Source organism: Schistosoma haematobium, chromosome 3 (genome assembly GCF_000699445.3).
Source record: "Schistosoma haematobium chromosome 3, whole genome shotgun sequence".
NCBI lineage: Eukaryota > Metazoa > Platyhelminthes > Trematoda > Strigeidida > Schistosomatidae > Schistosoma > Schistosoma haematobium.
In genome coordinates, this window is record NC_067198.1 from 31,780,042 (window position 1) to 31,802,463 (window position 22,422).

The 22,422-nt window shown below is 32.3% G+C and overlaps 1 protein-coding gene across 1 annotated transcript in view; it reads left to right on the forward strand.

Moving 5' to 3' along the window:
• INPP5F (Phosphatidylinositide phosphatase SAC2) overlaps positions 1–22,422 on the forward strand; it is a 75,671-nt gene that overhangs the window by 48,155 nt on the left and 5,094 nt on the right. Inside the window, exons 4-6 of the mRNA XM_051213619.1 lie at positions 3,387–3,585; positions 15,881–15,958; positions 17,734–17,854. Coding sequence (XP_051069611.1) covers positions 3,387–3,585; positions 15,881–15,958; positions 17,734–17,854 — 398 coding nt within the window. The remainder of the gene's footprint in view (positions 1–3,386; positions 3,586–15,880; positions 15,959–17,733; positions 17,855–22,422) is intronic.

Genomic DNA, 22,422 nt, shown 5'->3' on the forward strand with positions numbered 1-22,422 from the left:
TATTCTATCTCAGTACAGAGCTGTTCAACAGTATCCATCCACTATCGTATCATATATCACACGCAGGACCTTCAAATCTTGGTGTGATCTAACTTTTAAAGTATTACGACGAGATAGCCAATCATTTTAAATATTCATCAGTTACACCATAGATCCAAAAATATATTCAGGCAAATAATGACGATCAGTTAAAACAACTGAACAATATGCTTGACTTTTACTAATACTGTCAAGTAATTGTAAAGATAACAGAGACAATTACATTTGACCATGAAAGGTCATAAATACAATAGTCAAATTAAGTCATTCAATAGCTAAGATTACTATTGATAAGTTGGCATTGAGGTTGGCCAGGGGAGTAGAAGCAGTTGAAGGTATTTCTTTTGCACGTATAGCTCCGGTTTCTAAATCCGGATGCATACTGCTTTAGCCATCTGATGGACTTTAAGTCTGAGAAGCTTTGGCAAAAAATTACTGACTCGATAAATAATTGCAAAGGATTGGTTTTTAGTGGCACTATGACCAGTTTGCACTCAATGGGTCAGTATGGAGCTGTTCAATTTCTTCACCAGACCTTTGCTTAGACAGGCTGGGAGGTGTTCCTAGAGCTTCGGCCAATATAGCTTGCTCCTCAGGAGCAGTCGGACTGATAAGTACAAAATGAGGTGGTCATTGTACGATTTACTTTGCCCTTACCCTGGGTATTTTTCGGATTATTAATTTAGATATATGACTGTTAAACCTGAAAAGAATTTATCGAAAAGAATATTCTTCGTTCAAATATTAGTCTTTTAAAATTAACTTACATAATTGAGTAAATCAAGAAAAAAGCCGCCACGCATAATTTGTTATTTTCCATCATAATTGTTATTGTTATTGTTTCTTTCTCGTATTCCCACAAAATACATTATTCGTCTGAATTTTACACACTTCATTTGTCAAGCATACAAATTAAGGGTTAGTAGCATTTATAGTAATAATAATAGATGTTAAGGGAATAGAAAGAATATAGCAATTATTATGAGCATACAACTTATTTCAAGTGGCGCTTCAGATTAATAATTGAGTGATTTCTCTCTCTTATCGTTAACCTGAAGAGAAAATACAAACAGGCAAAATAGAACAAAATCATTTTCACATTTACATTCATTCTGTTAGCTTTTGCATATACACATACAATTGTTGTTGTCGTTTCTAAGATCTGATAATCCATATTAGATTTACAATGAACAGCATGCTATTGATTTGTATTCTCTAATGTATATTCATGCACTGTTGTAGTTGTTTTTGGAAGTATGATGTTAAACGAGAAGCTCAAACTCATGAAATTCACACAATAGAATGCGCGATACAATGATTAAGTGATTAAAAGTATAACATCCTGTTTATCCAAAGTTTTCATTTATTGTCTAACTAATATCATTGGTTGATGAAATTTCCTTCAAAAGTGAATAATTTTCATGTAACGACCTCACCTTCATGATAAAATTGTCTTTATATATTATTTGATTGGGATGATTATTTTTAATAATAATAATAATAATAATAATAATAATAATAATAATCTACGTCTGATTGCATACGGTACAACACTCACAGCATTAAATGTGTTGAGTTTCAACCTTTCTAATGTCGTTTTGTTTACTGCATTGGATAATGTATTGTTAATTTAAATTTTTAATTTAACAAGTGAAATGTCTTCTCTCCAGTTCTCTGCTTTCAGATGCCATTTTGTAAACAGAGCCATCAGCTCATCAACTTCATATTTGTATGTCTAAATATAGAGCAGAAATTGTAACTATTGAATTTGTTGACTCCATTTACTATCAATCATTATTAGAGAAGTGAAAAAATTTATGATTTTCAAAACAATTAAACAAGTTACTGATAAGTAGTTTAGCACAAACTGTAGATGATAGTTATTCCATAAGTTTTTTTTTTAAAAAATCAAAATATAACAGTAAAAGTTTTATCATCATCCTCATACTCATGAATAGTAACATAAATTATTAGACTTGATATAGTTATTCATTATTCATCATCCAATAGTAAACATCAATAAAGATTCAATAGTTGTTATAATGAATTTTATCATTCAAAATAAGAAGAGTCAAAATAACAATTCATTAATCAAGAAAAAGAAAAGAAAACAGACTTAACAATAAATATAATTATTCATTTAAATCTAACTAAATTGATATCATTAATCATAATTGACTAACAAAAAAAAACGCATTTCTCCTGAAGAAGAAATAATAGCAAAGTAAATAATCATTATAGAAATGCATTGTTTGATAAATATTTTTCTCAGAAGGGGTTTTGTGGAGATTTTAGCAATTTTTTTAATAATTGAAATCATGAGTCAATTAGAGCTAGACCATCATGGAGAACCTAGAAGCACTGGGTTCGAATCTCTCGTCGGGGGTGTCATGGATGCGCACTGCTAAGGAGTCCCATACTAGGACTAAACGGCCGCTCAGTGCTTCCAGGTTATCCATGGTGGTCTAGCTTGAATTGACTCATGATTTCAACCAGTGAAATTACTAAAATCTCCACAAAACCCCTTCTGATAATAATCATCTGCTCATTAGTGACTGACTTCAAGAAGCATTTGCTGAAGTTCTAGTGAGAAGCCGTGACTAGTGAAGTTCAACCAGGTCTGTTGTGAGATGTCAACTCACTTAAGACAATGGTGTACGGTGGCACGATTTCCTGGATTAATTGAAGTTAGACATTAAGACCGTTAGATGCCGGTCCACTCAGTGGTTTAGTTGGTTAAGCGCTCGCACGCGAGACTGATATGTCCTGGGTCCGAGTCTTGCGGGGTGCGGGGTCGTTGATGTGCACTGCTGAGGAGTACCATACTAGGACGAAACGGCCGTCCAGTGCTTCCAGGTTCTCCATGATGGTCTAGCTTTAATCAACTCATGATTTCAATTGAATTTATTATGTTAAAGTTTCAAATGGTCACTTTTAATACGTAATCTCATGGCTAATTAATTATGATTTTAATATCTGTCAAGAAATTGTTGAAGGTTATATACTTAAATTACTGTCCCAATTTTAATGCCTACGATTATTAATTTTTCTTTGAATTGTTAATCATAAAGTAATTAATTTCTTAGTTCATGTTAACATTCAGAGCATTTCTTTTCAATGTAGTTATTCACATATTTACTGAAATGTCACTATAAATCATAAACTCTATTTGATTTAATCTTCTTGTTCTTCTTATGATTACGATAAGCATCATCGACTTGGGAATCTATTTGTATTTTTTTTACTATAATTTCAGTTCCTAGAGTAAATTTATGTTTCTAAGTGTTTTTTTTTGTGATAAACTATTGTATTGGTATTTATTTATTTATTTTCTGAAAATTTCTCAGCACAAACTGAAAATCAAGAAGCATTCAATAAGTATTGGTCAAGACATTTTCAGGAATTTGAACGTATACTCATCGTGAATTTATTAAGTTCTGGACGTAAACATCGTGAAACTATATTAACCGATGCATTTTTACGTCATATTCTATTATCGAAAAATGAACAATTAGCTTATATAGGCTTTGATTTTCATGATTTTTGGTAAGTTATTTTATTTTTGTACGTAAATAGTTTTAATGTGCAATATATCTATTTTTATATGTGGATATATGTGTCTATCTAAGTTATAAGAAACACGAAAAACTATGTTTTTAAGTTATCTCTGCCTACACTCCAATATCCTGCTGCTAAATAACAACCAGTGGCTTTCTAGGGCTTATTGAATGATCTTTTAAATCAATAGTTCTCGAGGGACATTCTAATGTGTTAACTGTGATTTTAGTATGTAGGCTGAGTTTTAGTGATAGATGCAAGACATTCGAGTACTCACTAGTGTTTTTTATACGCCAGATTGAGTAACAAATCTCTTCTTCGGTGTCACATTATACTCTAACTTATGATTAACCAATACTATCTAGAAAAACAATCGTCATTATTGTATTACTAGGTTTTTTCTTCCTATTCTTGAGGTCGAGATTTAAAACCGATTGTATTACAAACACTTAGCAACACCAATTCTCTAATTTCAACAAATGTTCGTTAATTTTGATCAAGCTTAAAAGTATGGCCAACTGATTGATGTGATCTAATATATCCCATTTAATCATTGCAACCAATTGTGAATTGAGATTTCTTTCATATTAGCCATCAATGTACCTATAATTAGAAATGAAAATTTGGATCCAATAAAAAGTCACATTGATTTTTAGAGATCCTCGATACTTTGAAGGATGCAACGTTCTTAAATACTGGGTTTTTGTGCACTTGCAAATTTTTATCACCATTTTATTCTGATAGAATATGAGGACAATAGTATATGACGTTATCTCAGACTATTAATGATTAGGGTTTTTTCCACCGACAGTTAATTTCCAATTGTCTTTGGGAACCTAAAAGCATAGAATAAGATGTGTAATTTTTTATTGCAGGCTGGTACTCCAGATAAGTAATAATGATTCTTAGTTTTCAATTAACAATCATTTTAATTTATTCAATAAACTGTTAACTAACTTATATGGTTAATGGTATAGGAGTTTTGTTTAGCCTTGCGGAGCTTTCTTTATTTTCCCCTTCTTTTTCTTTTGCATTTCCTTTGCTCACATACTTTATTACTTGTTTTACTTTACAACTCTTTACTTTTTTTCATGACTTTTCTTCTCTGTGTTGTAATATTTGTCATTGTATGCAGTTATGTGCCTGTAAGAAGTAGTTCATATAAAATTCTAGTGAATAACTGTAGTCGGTGTAGTTTAGTCGTGTTGGGTATGAGACAGTTGTCTGCCTCAGGCAATAAATAAAGTTTAAATAATGTTTCTAATTGATTGCAGTTAGACATGAACACCCTCGGATCCTAGTCCAGTATTAATCTAGAGGTTAAGCATTCGAGTGCCAGGCCGAACGTCGCGAGTTTGATTCTTGACTGCAGGGTTGTGTATCTGTTCCTGTGAGGAGTCACTTATTACGATAAATCGGCCATCCAGTGTTTCCAAGTTTTCGTTGGTTCGTGATATAAACTATGAAAATCAAATAGAATTGCATAGAGAAAAGCAAGCATTGTTTATTACTGTAACCATTATCACTTACGTATTGTTCTTTCGTGTTTAGTCCTTGAACAATTTATTTGTTCTCTTCATAATATATATATATATATATATATATATATATATATATATATATATATATATATATATACATCATACATTAATTTGTTTAGCAAATGGGAAATTTTGTAAAATGTTAAGTATAATGTAACTATTTTCCTATAGGAAACCAGAGAAAAAACAACTTATATTCTAACAGTATAATTTATCAGATTGCATATAATGATAACTTTTGACAAATAGTTTGATTTTCAATATTATAAGATGGATAGGTTAAAATTGTAACAGAAAAGGGTGTCAATTATCCCATGGTTCCTTAATTTTGGAAACTAAAATAATTCTTAACTGTCGACAATTAACTGACTGTTATTTAATATATAAAACTGGAAAAACCATTTGGTAAACTAGAACTCATCACTTTTTATCATGTATTTCTGCTTTAATTTAATAATTTTTTAGTAAATCGATCAAGTTCGACTTAAAAACGTATATTGCTTTTATTAGATAATATGTCTGATTACTCAATATCATCAGTTGACCATTATATTCTAATCCAATTATCAGGTTTTTGTAAAGTTCCACATCACATTTGTCAATATTCCTTTGTATTCAATGACATTTTATATGATATTAATTGTTGATGAAAACGACTTTCAATCGAATTAAAGATATATATACAGTGAATATCCATCATGAGTTTGTATGTTTGTATCTTCTCTACATATGGGTGTTCTATAATGAGTTTACTTAGCGTTTCTCTAGATACAAAACAAACTTAATGATTATATATATGAGAAAGTTTATACAACTTAAACTTGTGTTAATTTTATTTCGGTTATTTATTTACTCAGAAGAAGTGACTGACATTAAGTCACGAAACGTCAGAAATACAATTTTCTATTCATTAGGATATCACAAATAGTATATTTATTATTAACTTTTTTTATCCGATACTCAATTTATTTGAAATTATCAAGTTCTAATTTTGGGATTTTAGGAAACCTAATTATTGACGTTAAAAGAAATCTCAGTTAAATCATCCAATTAATTTTGATATATAACTAGATATACCTTTTTAACTAGTCTATGAGAATAGAGAAAAAATTATTATCACTTATTCATTTGTTGATTTTACATTGAAATGGTATATATAGACGTTATTAATTTATCGGAGCTTGCTTTTCGTGATTGATAATGAAGGTTAAGTTGTACTGGTATTTCTAAAGAAATTACTGACTACTCAGTTAGCTTGATTTAACAGATTGATGAATCGATTTTAAGTTGATTGATTGAATCGATTGATGATGATCATTTAATAGTACAAATTGAATTATGTCATTTGGACTATTGTATTTCAATGGAGAATAGTCACCTCCATAGATTTTTTTTATTGTATCCATGCAGTTGCTGCATTTGATCCCGTTCGTAATTTTTATGTCGATGCATTTTATTTTACATTGATCATACCTTAGTGACTGTATGTGATGGTATAATACTCAAGTTTTTCCAGTACAAAAAGTATTTTATTCACATCAGGTTGTAATCATCAATAAATATGTATTATCTTTTAAGTATGTTTATAGAACGTTTTCAGGTTAAATCGTTGGTATACTCGCTTAAGTACCTTGTGTAAAAGAACAGTAAGAGATTTACATTCCAGATGTTGGATGTCGATTATCTGGTTGACCAGATTTTTAATACGACGTAAGATTCAAGATTTTCTAAGTATTGCAAAATATTTGGTTAACACTTTCGTTTGAAATTATGTGAACAGTTTCGCAATAGCTGGACGTCAAATGTATGTGAGGTGTTCAAAAGAAAATTAAATTTGTAAGAATTTCAAAGATCGGAATCAAAAATCACTCCAGTATCCCAGCTGTTGTGGATGCGGAGGAATAGACCAATAATTATCATGTTAAGTCCAATGGTGTCCTTGGACTTTAAATGGACATTTCCTATTGGTCGATATCTGTTCACTTGTTGAATATTGTACAAAATTTTGTTTTCTATTTTATGGTACAATGTGGTTTGTTTGGTTGGTATATAAACAGAGTGTGTTTGAAATATAACGATTCATATCACTGAGGCTGTGACGTGTTCTTGACTCAACTGGCTAGGGCAGACAGCGAAGCAGGGCCAATCAGGGCACTAGGTCGTCCACTACGTGTTTACGTGTCTACTGTAATCGATCGATATAACGCTGCTTATCAAAACCTGCAGTCACCCGTTACAACACCAGCCCATCAGTCGCAGTTAATTATATTCAGGGAGATGATCAAAATTATAGAAAATAAAGAGAAGACCTCTAGTTGTTTAGTTCTGGTTAGTAAATCCTAGTGTCATCCCTGTTACTACAGTCGCAGTAGCATAATTTCTAATTTATATTTCTTCATGACCTTTACTATTCACCAAGTGACTGTTATCGCTTTTAGTTTTCTTATTTTCCCGTGTCCAAAGATCGTGTTCTGCCTCTATACACATAGATCTGTTCTTCTTTACTTTTGACTTCGCTAATTGTCAAGCCTTTTCTGCACTTCTGTTACCTTCTTAGGTTCCATCATTTCAAGATTATCGTTGAATCGTTGTGTTTCAACTGTTATGTCATCCAGTTCGCTCTAATTCCCTGTTTTGTATTATGAGAATCTCGTTCCTTGGTAAATAAAAATTACAGTAGGCCCAAATGAACCAGTCTTAAAACACAACAGGTTTACAAAACTGCTGTGTACTGAACAGCTGACCAATTACATCGTAATACTTTTTACAGGAAGTCTCATAAAAATATTCCTGAAATTTACCGTCTTGTTTATAACTTTATATCATTACATGAGATAAATGGTTTCAGTGAAACACTGAACTCACCATCATATAATTGTGAAAACTCGTAGAAAACGTTTTCTGCATTAAGTAAGGTGTTAGTAATTCAGTTTCAATAGTTTGTTTACATACAATTGAATTCCATTCCAATGTTTAATTTCAAAATTGTTGAGTCACAATGCAGCTATAGTGTATGCTAATCATATTGACAGATATAAGTAGTATGCAGTATTAATCGATAGTAGAAGATCTAACATCAGAAGATTGAATTAAAGAGAACAGAAAGGAAAACAGAGAGCACGAAGAGCAAGAATGAAGAAGTATGTACAGGACAACTGAAGGAAAATGTGCAAATAATGTATAGTTTTTATTATATTTTATAAAGACACTGTATAGCTTTGCATGAAATAATATATCGGTTATCCCCACCAAGTCTTCGTTCACTACACAACAACTCTTTGTACTATTACAATTTTTTTTAATATAAAAAGGATTAATTTATTTACTTTTAAATAAAGAAATATGACAAATACTTCAACAAAACTATCCTCTTTATATGCAATACTATAAAAGTAAGTTATTCAGTTCAACTAAATATCACTTTGAAACAATGTCAGTAATAAATAAGTGTAAAAAGTGTTTCTAATTACATTCTGTCAATAATTCATATACCTTCTATTGGTATAAATTAGAGAACCATAGGAAACTATCAATGAGCAATGATTCGATTTAAAACGATATTGTTTTACACTTCTATGGTAAGGGATTTTTGAAACAGATATGTTTAGTTAATTTTTGCATTGGTTGTTTAAATCTTCTCATTGATGTTTAGAACTGCAATTGATAAGTCTCATATTGGCATATATACATCCTGTTCAGATTGCCTCAATATTACCATAAGTCACAAGCATTATAAGCAGAGATGATTGGTGGCTAGGAGTGATATCCAGGACACGCGTTTCATCCCATTTGTGACTTGATAGCTGGGTGGATATGTTTAATTGTTCCAGACTATTAATAAAAATGTCCTACATCGGTTAAAAACAATGATAACCATAAATTATAAACTATTAGTTATCTACCTAAATTCACTGTTTATTAATTCACTCTAATTTACATCCCCTTGGTAATATGATTTCAAGATATTTTGAAATCGTGTGATTGTGTAGTTTGTTCTTTAATTCGTTGAATCACAATTATTGAAATGACTGGAATTTTCTTGAACCTATGAAAATCTATGCCTAATATTATTCTATTGATGATAATTATCATATAATCAAAGTAATAATGATTTCTTTTATGTTTTTTCACATCACTTGTTTACATGCTTAGTTCAGTTGTCATGTTTTTGCAAATAAACATAATGAAATCAGTTTAATATTAGACTGCCTATTTTTTAATTGTACACAATAACACTCAGTTTTTAAAAAAGTTACAGAACATTGGAAAATCAGTCAAAAGTTTGTTATTGTAGTTTGATGGACAGGATATTGTGTAAATTATGTGTATAATAACATGAGTTTGAAATGACATTCAGTGTAAACGTCAACAACAAGTAATCCCGTGTTCAAATAAAATGAAATATTATATAAATCTTTGAATTCATATATTTGATTGTAAACATCCCCCACTGAGCTTAGTTAAATAACGAAGCATTGGATAGATGTATCGTTCTAGTCGTGCACACTCATAGCCCTACCAGGTGTCGAACCCAAGATCTCAAGATTTCATGCTGAGTTACTAACCCTAGAATATTTGGCTGGAATCTGGTGATGCAAATGTTCAACTTCTATTCGTATGTTCGCTCGATGAGTAACTGCTTCGCCTTTGACATGGTTGAACTTCATTGATCATGGCTTCTCCCTAGAACTCTTGGAATTACCTCTGGAAACTAATCACTAGTGAACGGGTGACTGTTAGTACTAAGATCCTGGCTTTGTTCCTCTACAAGGTAGTGGATACGCACTCCCAGGACGAAGTAGCTACCGGATCTTTCCCGATTAACAACAGTTGTTTAACTCATATCAGTTCATAATGTTAACTGTAAAATTCAACAGTATCTACGAAAAACCTTCATTATTTTGAGAACTCATATGATTAGGAATAATCTATTTGTAATAATACTAGAAACGCAAAGCGATGCACATTCTAGAATGATTCCTCATTGACTAAATAGCATTTATATAATACTTAGTATCTTACCTTCGCTCGGCTTTCTGATATTATGCACTGTGATTTTTGTCGTTTAACATAATTTTAAGGTTTTCTATCACAAACTGTTTAATAAGAATTGGAAAACAAATATCCGAATTGTTATGAAATCTAAATTATTTGTCCTTTTAGAATTCTTTAAAAGATACGATTTACTTTTTGTTCACGTTATATGTTATGTATTTGTATTAATTACTACAGGTTATTAATCAATAAAATAAAATGGCTAGGAACTAAACAGATGTTTTTTTAAATTGTAAATCCCACATAGAAACACTATAAACTATTTATTTTTAAATACTGGGAATCATTAAAAAGTTATATATTGTTTTTCCTATGATTTATTTCCTAGTAGTTTAGCTCGTTGTATAGAACATGAATTTAAAGTTACAAGTTGTAGAGTCGCAGCCTGGTGGCAACATTAACTTTCAGATAAATAATGTGCCTTAAAGCGCAGTATATAATCGTGTACTTCATAAATTAGTTGTACAATAATTGATTGAAGATAATTTGATTTCTGAGTTTTATTTGAGACCATGAGCCGATCCAATGTTAGACCATCATTAAAAATCTGGAAGCACTGAACGTGTTTCATCTTTGTATGGATTCGAGTCCAGTGTTTTGGATCATGAATGCACACTGCTGAAGAGTCTCATACTAGGATGAAACGGCCGTCCAGCGCTTTCGGATTTTCAGTGATGGTCCAACATGGATCAGATCATAATCTCTATTAATTATTCTTTTGAAGTTTTCTTATTGCTCGTACTGTGATTGTACCAAATAATTAGCTTTTAAAGATACAATAAATCTCTTATTGGCCAATGAAATAACTAATTAAAATCAGTATAAATTTAGTTCTGTAAAAGTTTTTTTCTCCTGTCACATTACTTTCTGAAGTCATAAAATTTGAATAGGTAGAAAGGCAACAGAAAAAAAAAACAACACGACTTTGATAAACTTTTTTTTCTACAATGAAAATAAAATTTTCTCTTTTAAAAATGTCTTGGAAAATCACCTTTCTTAATTAAAATAGAGAAGAGGATTAATTGACCTTGTTTATAGACAAGTTATCTGTTAGTCTTTATTGGCTTTTAAAGAACTATTTCATACTATTTCTTATGATAGATTTCGTGAACAATCATACAATGTGAGAACAAAAACTAGACCATATAAGTGACTACCAGACGAATTTAGTTATCAAGTGATGTATATATTTAATTTATTTGTCTTACTATCTTATTCAATGTTTGACAGAATTAAAACTTTTTAATATCTTGAGTAGCATAAAAAGAAAAATAGATCGGATGTCAAATCTGAGGATAGCCAAATCAAGATATTAGTCAAAAATATTGTTGTCATTGGTGTTACTCTCAGAATGAACTTGAGAAGTTTTTGTCAACTTTAAGTTAGTGAAAAAGATGGCAATGACTACGATAAATTTTTACTGAGGAAAGTTATTATAAAAATAAAGAAAAAATCGGATTTCTGATAATGTTTCTGTATGATTTATAAATTTATCAGGGTTGGTTAAAGGATTTTGCGATTTGAAATGAAGAGAAATTTATGCATCTGGATTTAATGCCTATTTTGTCGAATTCTACTTCTCCTGCCCATAGATTGTAATGCAACTATTGTGATTTTTGAGCACTTGTTTCTCTTTTATTTATTTATATATTTGAACACATAGATATTGGTACAAGGGGGCACCAGATACATATGCGCCACATAAATCATTCGATTTGTGTAAGGGCTGGGGTACTGCCCGGGTGAACAAACTGAAGCAGGCGGATTTCTTAGGGAGCCACACCCTGAACCTTTGATCTAAAGGTCTAATCCACAAGGCAGTGGAGCAACGTCAGGAGATGCATTCTCATGGCAGACGGTGACCAACGACTGAATCATACGACATTTGCTCCCTCAGGATACTGGAGCTCATGTGCACCATTGTTTTGTAATCAGAGTTTTCCAACTACTAGGTGAATCCTCCATATCCACCAACCCGGTTAAAGCGCCGTAATTTGCTTTCCGTCCTCTCAGTTTCGTAAACAACACCCCCTTCGCGGGAAGGCAGTGAGTAGGACTTCCATGGCAGTAGTTGTATGAACGTGGCCATGTGAGAGCATTTCGAGAGAGAGAGAGAGAGTTGACTCTTCCCACGCTCGGCCGTAAGCATTTGGGGGCTATCAAAACTGTCGCTCCGTCGTAACTAGACTTAAATTAAAGAGGGGAACCATACTAGTTAATGGAATTTATATGATCCAATTCACCACCAGAAACACTAGTTATCGAAATGTCTTTTTTGAAAAAAATAAGTGAGTATCAGCTCTTTTAGACTTATTGTACTACAATCACATTAAATGATTTTCTGAACTAATACTTTCTTTTGCTTATACGCTATGTACTGTAACATCGTCGAAATTGTAAAGCATCCTATTTATTCTTACATCATGCTTTAGTGAGTCTTACTCCATGACCTTGAAACGGCGTTATGAAACCTGGTTAATATCCCTTTTGTATTATAATTCAAAAATCAAATGGAATTATTGATTTGGTGAAATAAGAGTAAATTAACTTTTGTTTTGAATTTTATTCAAGTCAATTATTAATGTTAATTAAAATTAGTAATTACTATCCCCATGTCATAGATTAAATTCGAAAGAATGTAACTAATATACCACTAATAGTAAATTGCTTAAATGAATGATATTAGATTTCCTGGTTTACGAAATCCAAGGCCATTTTTCATAAGATAATTAATCGATGTTTAGAATATGAATTATCCGAATAGTTCCAGTCCTGTGGTTTACGTGTAATTTATTTGGATTATGTGTAAAGTTGTTGCTATTCTTTTACTGTTCAAATGTTAAAAATTAAGTTAATGGTTCGTATCAATTGATTCGATAATGTCTAACGAACTATATCGAATAGTTTGAGTTAATAAGGTATATAGTTGAACTTCACCTAGAAGCTAAAACTTGACTGGTGATTATAGAATTTATGATCATCTAAAATATTTTATTTGTACGTTTTTATGTACACCTTATGTACATTTTTTTTTTAAATTTCTTAACATTAGAATGAAAAAAATAATCGAATGATTTTTTGTTAATCTGTACAATCACAGAATAAACTATTTAGTATAATGATTCAGATCATATTCCAATATGAACTGGGATTTAAAATCTAATAAATTCCATATCAATCCACAGAGCAAAAATGTTATTAGTCTAATTATACCTATTTCTGTATCATTAAGATCGTTTTTGAAAATTGTCAAGTTCTCATTGTTCAACTACTGATTCTCCTTTTCTTTTTAAAAGAAAATGAAAATCAGTTCAAATTAGACTATACTATTAAAACACAATTGACTTTCATTCTTAAAATGTTTTCTTTCTAATTAATACTCATATCAGCTGGGAAATCATTGAAAATCATGATGGAATGTATTGAATATTTGTTTTGTCATCAATGTATATATGTACACTTTGTATTCTTTTAAATTTCACCGTGAGGGTAGAAAAGTTTATAATCAATTCAAATGTTCAAACTATGCCAATTAATAGTTGATTCACTTGATCATATGTTTCTTTTTCTCTTTTACTAAACTGTTTATCGTACTTCCTACATTCACTCATCATATATCTCTTCTTCTATCGACTAGTTCATACAGTAATTAATTTCCAAACTAATAAATGAATTACTCATTTATCATTTTCTACTATTTTTTCGGTTAAAATACTAAAATGAAAACCTTTCAATTGAATCTGTCTGAATACTGAGAAATGAAAGTTTGTTTAAATATAGCTCTTAATTTTACATAACAATATATATATACGTACATCTTAGTTGCATAGATTATATTCTGATTTGATAAAATACTTACGTTTCATTTATTTTTTTGTTGAGAAATACTGATGGTAGTGAAGATGAAATCGAATTGTATCATTAATAAAATCTTGCATACTATAATTAGATGGTAAATTTGTTTTTTACAATTTTTCAATGTAGTTTTAATGTGTTCTAATTATTTCTACAAACCATTCCATAAGTGTAAATGTAAATTTATTCTTAGAATTCTTCCTTTTCCCACAAATAATCACCTACCATAGTACCATACAATTACTTTCATAAAAAATCTATTTGCCCTCAAACCATAACACTACCTAATTTATTTAACTGACGATCAACAGAAAATATTCATCAGTATAGGGTTGTGGAGATTATTACTTTTTTGATTGAGATCACGAACTGATTGATGTTAGAGCACCATGGAAAACCTGGAAGCACTGGACGACCGTTTCGTCCTATTGTTGGATTCCTCAGCAGTGCTCATCCACGATCCCGCTCGCGGAATTCGATCCCAGGGATTCGTGAGGGAATTCTTGGAGTTCTAGTGAAAAGCCGTGACCAGTGGAGCTAATCCGTGTCAGGTAGAGACAGGTATCTACTTCAGTACAATGGAAGATGGTCGCGCAATTTCGTAGATTGGTTGAGGTTAGACATTAACACCGTTGGATTCCGACTGAGTGGTCTAGAAGTTAAGCGTTCGCCCACACGACTGAAGGCCTTGAGTTCGACTCTCGCGAGCGGGATCGTGTATGCGCACTGCTGAGGAGCCCCACAATAGGACGAAACGGCCATCCAATGATTCTAGGTTTTCAATGGTGGTCTAACATCAATCGGTTCATGATCTCAATCAGAAAATATTCAGTTCTAGTTAAAAATAACAATTTTACAAGTGAACATTATCATGAATTTCAGTTAATTTAGACTCTGACACTGTAAATTGAATGAAGAAAATATTAGGCATCAAATGAGTACATTTTTTTCTACTTGATTTATTGTTATCAGATCAATGCCGTTAGAAATTAAAACAAAAAGTGGTTTTTGATTTTGATTTTGATTATTATCCCGAAGAAGTCCAGACAAGTTAGCTAGATGAAACGTTGGAATTATTCAAATTTCAATCGCTGAGATTATTTCAAATATAATTTTTCACATATAATGAACAAGTGGTTGTGTTATATTCCACTGCGTTAACCACTTCATATATGTATGCGAACATGAATGCATAGAGAGTAGTGATCATGATTAGTTAGGGTGGTTGTGCATTTATCAAAATAAATAAAGGCAAATGACACGTAACGAAAGCAGTGAACAAACATCGATTTTCTTCCATTACTTAATATAGTTCAAAAGCGGTCTAGGTCAAGTACCTAGGTATATGGAAGCTTTAGAGCTTTCACCCTACTCTATTGTTTAATCAGAAACAATTTTTACCTACATTAAATCTACCTTGGTAATATTGTTTTTATATCCAGAGTTGTGTGATTCACACTGTTTTTCCCCATTATCTTCCGACTTGTCTAGTTCAACTTTTATTCTTCATACATGAAAATTTGTTAACTAGTCATTATCTCATCAGGTCATTGCGTTTCCATGTAATCACTTAGATGGAGCAAACTTTATCCCCTAATAAATAATTTAGTAGTTATCCTGATAATTTGAAATCAAGTCAAATATCCCACCTTTTTTCTGTCGGTTTTCAGTCTGAAATACATGGTTCCCATTATTTAATTAATATTGTTTCCATGTTAGTGTTTAGCAAGTTTTCATTGGTAATCTTTTATTTACCATTAATTTTATTTATTTAGATGTTTTTTGTCTTTTCTATCATATACATCAACATAAATTTCTATATTATAACACAGTCGAAATTCTCAATTTCAAAATGCTTCAGTTCTTTTATCCGGTATTGACGATTTATTTCGTAATTTTAAATATTGTTGGTAAGTTGTTAAATATTGTCATTATTCTTATGATTATTTTGTTTAATAATTTTTTTTAAAAATGAGAATCGTGAAATGTGCATTGAAATACCGATTGACGAGTTCGAATAGCACGAGATGCATCAGCTCACTTAGTATTGCGGATATCTAGATAGCTAAAAGGTCCCAACTAGCACAAAAATTAGGTTCACAGATTGCTGCTGGTTGCACTCAAATGAACGTCTCCAAAAAAGCTATCCTGGTTATGATAAGTAGTCCCTACTCATCCCAATTATTCATCTCTATTTAGATATTGCTACTGTATTATTATTATCATTACTACTATTACTATTGTCACCTGTACTTGAAATAATATCTTGAGACTATTTCTTCATCAAAAACTAACGTCAATTGTAATGTCAATCAAAATGAGAGTGTTTTATTATTTCATCTATAACATCGAGTCATGATTTTTGAGAGTCACTAAAGCTTAAAATGTGAAACACTGGATTCTAATTTAGCTCCTAAATACCCACGGCCGAGAGTGGGGAGAGTCAACTCTCTCTCTCTCTCTCTCTCTCTCTCTCTCTCTCTCTCTCGAAATGCTCTCACATGGCCACGTTCATACAACTACTGCCATGGAAGTCCTACTCACTGCCTTCCCGCGAAGGGGGTGTTGTTTACGAAACTGAGAGGACGGAAAGCAAATTACGGCGCTTTAACCGGGTTGGTGGATATGGAGGATTCACCTAGTAGTTGGAAAACTCTGATTACAAAACAATGGTGCACATGAGCTCCAGTATCCTGAAGGAGCAAATGTCGTATGATTCAGTCGTTGGTCACCGTCTGCCATGAGAATGCATCTCCTGACGTTGCTCCACTGCCTTGTGGATTAGACCTTTAGATCAAAGGTTCAGGGTGTGGCTCCCTAAGAAATCCGCCTGCTTCAGTTTGTTCACCCGGGCAGTACCCCAGCCCTTACACAAATCGAATGGTTTATGTGGCGCATATCTATTTGGTGTCTCCTTATAAAAATATTCATGTTTTTAAATAAATAAATACCTCAATTTATCACGTCCATAGAAAAACTCGATGCCTCTGTTTCCAACCGAATGTTAAGTTGAGATTATGTAACGTTACTGTGAGTCTCAAAGGTAGGATGAAATTACTATCATAACCATTAAAGATCTACCATCTATACCTAGTACCCTGTCTTAAGGTAAAAATAGCTAATCTATTGACTAGATAGTGAACCATCATAATCTAAGTTGGTTAGAACGTGTATTATGTATACCCAACCACTATCTATCTTGGTACATAATGTTTTCCAGTGCAAACGTGGACTGGGATAAAGCTTGGGCGTGAAACCAAGATGTAGTATCAGTTGATACAGGCATTGACTGTCGAACTGACTCTAGTTGGTACGTGCCTACTTCCCGTTTACAGTTTATGCGACACGCCGATCAATGATTAGAAAGGTCGGGCGACATTCTTAATATTTTGTCACAGTAGCACAGATGTATTCACTATTTGTCCATGGATTTACTCATTGTTCTCGAATCATATTCTCAATACTTAATGTTTTCTACTACCAATGATACCGTTAGTACTTCTAGTACTCAGGAATTTGTCTTTATACAATACAGCATATTTTTCTAAATCATTCTATGATTGACAGGTTAAATAACGCCATGAGAACATTCATCAGATTTACCATAACATTACGAAATACCTATTTAAATATTATTGTTTTAATTAGTAGCAGTGTTGATTAAATTTATATTTTTCTTTTCTAGGGTTACTCATAATGGTGTAATATGTGAACAAAGATGGTTATTTCATGTGAACTGTTTAGATTGCTTAGATCGTACAAATTTAGTTCAATGTATGTTCGCTGTTGTCATGATTACAAATCAGGTAAATTAAATCATTATTTATCATTGGTGTGAGTTTTTGTATGGATTGAAAAGGTCAACATATCATGTGCACACTAGTGACTAATTTTTAGAGATAATTTTGGAGCTATAGTGAGAATCCGTGAGCAGCAGACTTTTACTCTGTCGAATTTTACCCACCAAGTACATTGGAAGATGGTTACGCAATATTACGATTCGATTGAAGTCAATCATGTAGACAACTGGATAGCGGCCCAGTTGTCTCGAAGTTAGCCGTTTCTGTACGAGGCAAAGGGTCTTGGGTTCGATCCCCGGTAGTAATAAACACAACACACGCAGTTTGGAGCGCAGTTTAAGGAGACCAAAAATAAAATTTCATGAGCTTGAATAGTTAGCAACGGTGTTTGGTGGAAATAAAAATATAACCATAGGTTAATTATTAATAGTGGGGACAGAAGAAATATTAATAAGTGAAGAGCGAATTCGATCTTGACACTAGTTGGAGATGTATTAGAAGTTGTCATTTCATATCTTTCCACACTGTAGAATGATATCTCTACCTGAAAAGTAAACTGAGTTAATAGTGGTCTTGTCGACGTGGTAATGTAGCCACATAACCCAACGGACAAGTTGTTGAGCACGGTTACAAACGTCCTACTTTTGACTACCTCTTGATGTGTTAACTCCATAATTTAAAGGCTTTATTGTCAGTAATGGTTCTTTGGTGAACAAAGTAAGGTGTGCTGTTTTTATAGTAAACTTTTTCTGGATTCCTCGTTTCGTTATGAGTAAGCAGTATCGTTACAGTCGGTTGTACAACTTTTACGTCGTTTTTAGTCTTACCATACATCAGCTGTGACCTGCTTAATAAACAATAAAAAAAATGGATTGATTTTTCAACTGATAACCAGTTTACAAGAATAGGCTTGATCATCACCATACTGAACAAAGTTATTGATTGTTTGGTTAATTAACAGTTTCATTTAAACCTATTCATAATAATCGTGGTTTTCAAATTGTTAAAATAAATGCAAATATCAGATGGGTTTTTGTGGAGATTGTAGTAATTTCAATGGTTAAGATCATGAGTCAGTTGAAGCTAGAGCACCATGGAAAACCTGGAAGCACTGGACGGCCGTTTCGTCCTATTGTGGGACTCCTCAACAGTGCGCATCCACGATCCCGCCCCCTGCGAGATTCGAACCCAGGACCTAGTGGTTTCGCGCCCGAGCACTTAACCACTAGACCACTGAGCCGGAATCTAACGGTGTTAATGTCTAACTTCAACTAATCCACGAAATTGAGTGACACATTCACCATTGTCTTCAGTGAGTTACTATCTCACAACAGACCTGGTTGAACTCTACAAAAACCCATCTGATATTAATCAGCATATGCTCACTAGTGACTGGCTTCACGAGGTATATCCTGGAGTTCTAGTGAGAAGTAGTGACCAGTGGAGTTCAACCAGGTCTGTTGTGAGATAGTAACTCACTGAAGACAATGGTGAATGTGTCACTCAATTTCGTGGATTAGTTGAAGTTAGACATTAACACCGTTAGATTCCGGCTCAGTGGTCTAGTGGTTAAGTGCTCGGGCGCGAAACCACTAGGTCCTGGGTTCGAATCTCGCAGGGGGCGGGATCGTGGATGCGCACTGTTGAGGAGTCCCACGATAGGACGGAACGGCCGTCCAGTGCTTCCAGGTTTCCCATGGTGGTCTAGCTTCAACTGACTCATGGTCTTAACCATTTAAATGCAAATAGTCGATTGCAAAATATTTTTTTTTCACCAAGCTGATAATTTATGAAAAAGTCAACTTTCAACTAGATTTACATTTTTATTTTGATCATGAACTATTTGGCTCAGTTTTAATTATGATTTCTTGTTTCATTTCAAAATAATGTTAATAATCTAAATATCACATTTTGTGTAAGTTTTTCCAGCACATTAAACTAGATACACCAGGGAACATTCAAGTAATGTATTCACTATGGAAAACAAATTGATAATCAAATAAAATAAAATGGGGCATAAAATATCATCACTAAATGGAAGAATTTTAAAAAAATATTATCATAAAGACGTTTTCACTACAAATCTGTCAATTTTTCCTCTGTTAATCTGAGTATAGCTTTTTAACTGTATGTAGATGAAACAAAAGTTTGGTAGAATTTCTTTAGACTTTATCCTTAAATTATATCCATCAATATCTGTTTGTGTCTACTTCTGTTTATAATTTTGAATACTTCCATAACTACAACTTTTAATTGTAGTGAAAAACTATCGGAAATACATGTTCCAATCCAAATTATCAATAAAACTAAGCTATATTGATGAACCTATTAGATTTAAGATAATACCTTCTAGATTTTTGTGCAAACTTCAAAGTATAATGAAAGGATAACATGTTTATTATTAGGATCTCAGTAAAAATTATCTGTCTAGTTACTATGATAATGGAAATATTTAATTTTCATGTTTCTAACTCAATCAAAATTTACTATCCATACAATTTATTTAAATTTTAAACAAAATTAACTTCATTAATTTTTACTTTTCTTTAACTAGTTTATTGTTTCATCATTGTACATGTGAATATATTATTATTGCATTAGAAAATATTCATTTCTTAACTAAATCAGTTTAAAACGAATTAGTATCAGAAGGGGTTTTCTGGAGATTGTAGTAATTTCAACAGTTGAGATCATAAGTCAATTGAAGCTAGACCACCATTGAAAACCTAGAAGCACTGGACGGCCGTTTCGTCCTATTGTGAGACTCCTCAGCAGCGCGCATCCACGACCCCGCCTCGCGGGATTCAAACCCAGAACCTATCAGTCTCGCTCCAGGCGCTTAACCCGCGAGGCGGGATCGTGGATGCGCACTGCTGAGGAGTCTCACAATAGGACGAAACGGCCGTCCAGTGCTTCCAGGTTTTCCATGGTGCTCTAGCTTCAATTGACTCATGATCTCAACTGTTGAAATTAAAACGAATTCTTTTATTCTTATTTTTCTTTTTTTGATCTTTTTGAAATATTACTTTTATAGGTTCACTTTCAGACTGTTTTTTTTTCTTTCATATTTGTAATCATTAATATCCTCTTGTTTTCTTTCTCTGTCTGTCTATTTGTTGATAGGTAGTTGTTTTTCACCATACATCAGCTTTATCTACACCTTTTTTGTTCAATTTTATTGAAAGGTTCCAATTTCAGTCAATATTAAACACTTTTCTGAATTCAGAAAAACGCATAACATTAAACTAGCCTAGGTCACACACAATTAAAATTAAAACGCAACTTCAATCATCATTTAATAAAATATCAATACAATAATTCATAGAAGGAGAGACACAAGAAACACTTTTTTTAAATGTCAGTAAAAAACGGACTTCATTTTAATGATGCTTTGTTGTTCAAGTTGGATGATTTAGTTGTAGGAAGTTTTAATTGTTGATCGTTTTTCGTACTTCAAATAAACGTTTGTTTTCTTGCATGAAGTGGGCACTAGTGGCGTTATTTTGAAAAATTACCGAAACACCTCAATTAAACTGTACAGCTCAGAAAACACAATACTATTAAGTACTTCGATCTAAACCACGAACTGCATCTAGCATTTCAAAACTAAGATTAAAAAGTTAGTGGATAGTAAAACTGTCTTGGAATTAAGTAAATCATTGATCCACCGTTGATACAAAGTTACTAGAATGATCGACGGGACACTTCTAGAAGAACAGACTGACGGGCTCTCAGTTGTTCTCTAGTTATCTATTATTCAACAATTATATGAATGAGAGATTGACATTGAGTTCTCAGCCCGTAGAGTCTTCAACTGACATGAAACTGAAGGAAGCAGTATGTTGATCTCAGCGATTATTAAGAATGATAGAACAAGATAAGTAGTGATACTGATCCAATCCACCCATTATATATATATATATATTCTTTACCCCTGAATTCGAAAGATGTAAAATTTAAGTTTTGACTCAAGTTAGCTTAGAAATAAAAAGTATTATGCTCCATTCATTGCAGAAACTCCCATTTTTTTTAAAAATAATGATTAATTTACAAAACACTTTATTGCTTTCCCAAGTTTCCATTAATAATTCCTACACGGCATGTTTACATTCTCAATTAGTTTCACAGTAATTACATTTTTGCAATATATTATTACTTACATTACATAAAATCCATCATAAATAACGTAGAACCTGTCACAAATATGTTTCGACCCAAGTGACCTCAATTCGCGTCAACATAGTGAAAGAGGAAAAGTAAACAAGTCGAAATTATGTTAGTATCAATGACAATAAACAGAGGATGTAGTTCGAAGTCATTGAAATTCGATGAACCAATAATATGTATGAAGTAATGTTAATGCTTAAGAATTTTTTCGAAAGTCTAATCATAACTTATGGGTTTTTTTCGCAAATTGCAATTAGAAATTGTCTGAACAGTGAATATAATGCTACTAAAATAGCAGAGCTGTATCTTAGCAACAGATGTTTACATTGTCTCACTTTATTCTAATCATTGTATTCAACTGTTACCTTCTTTTCTGTTTTCATTATCACTTTTCAATTCCATAATTC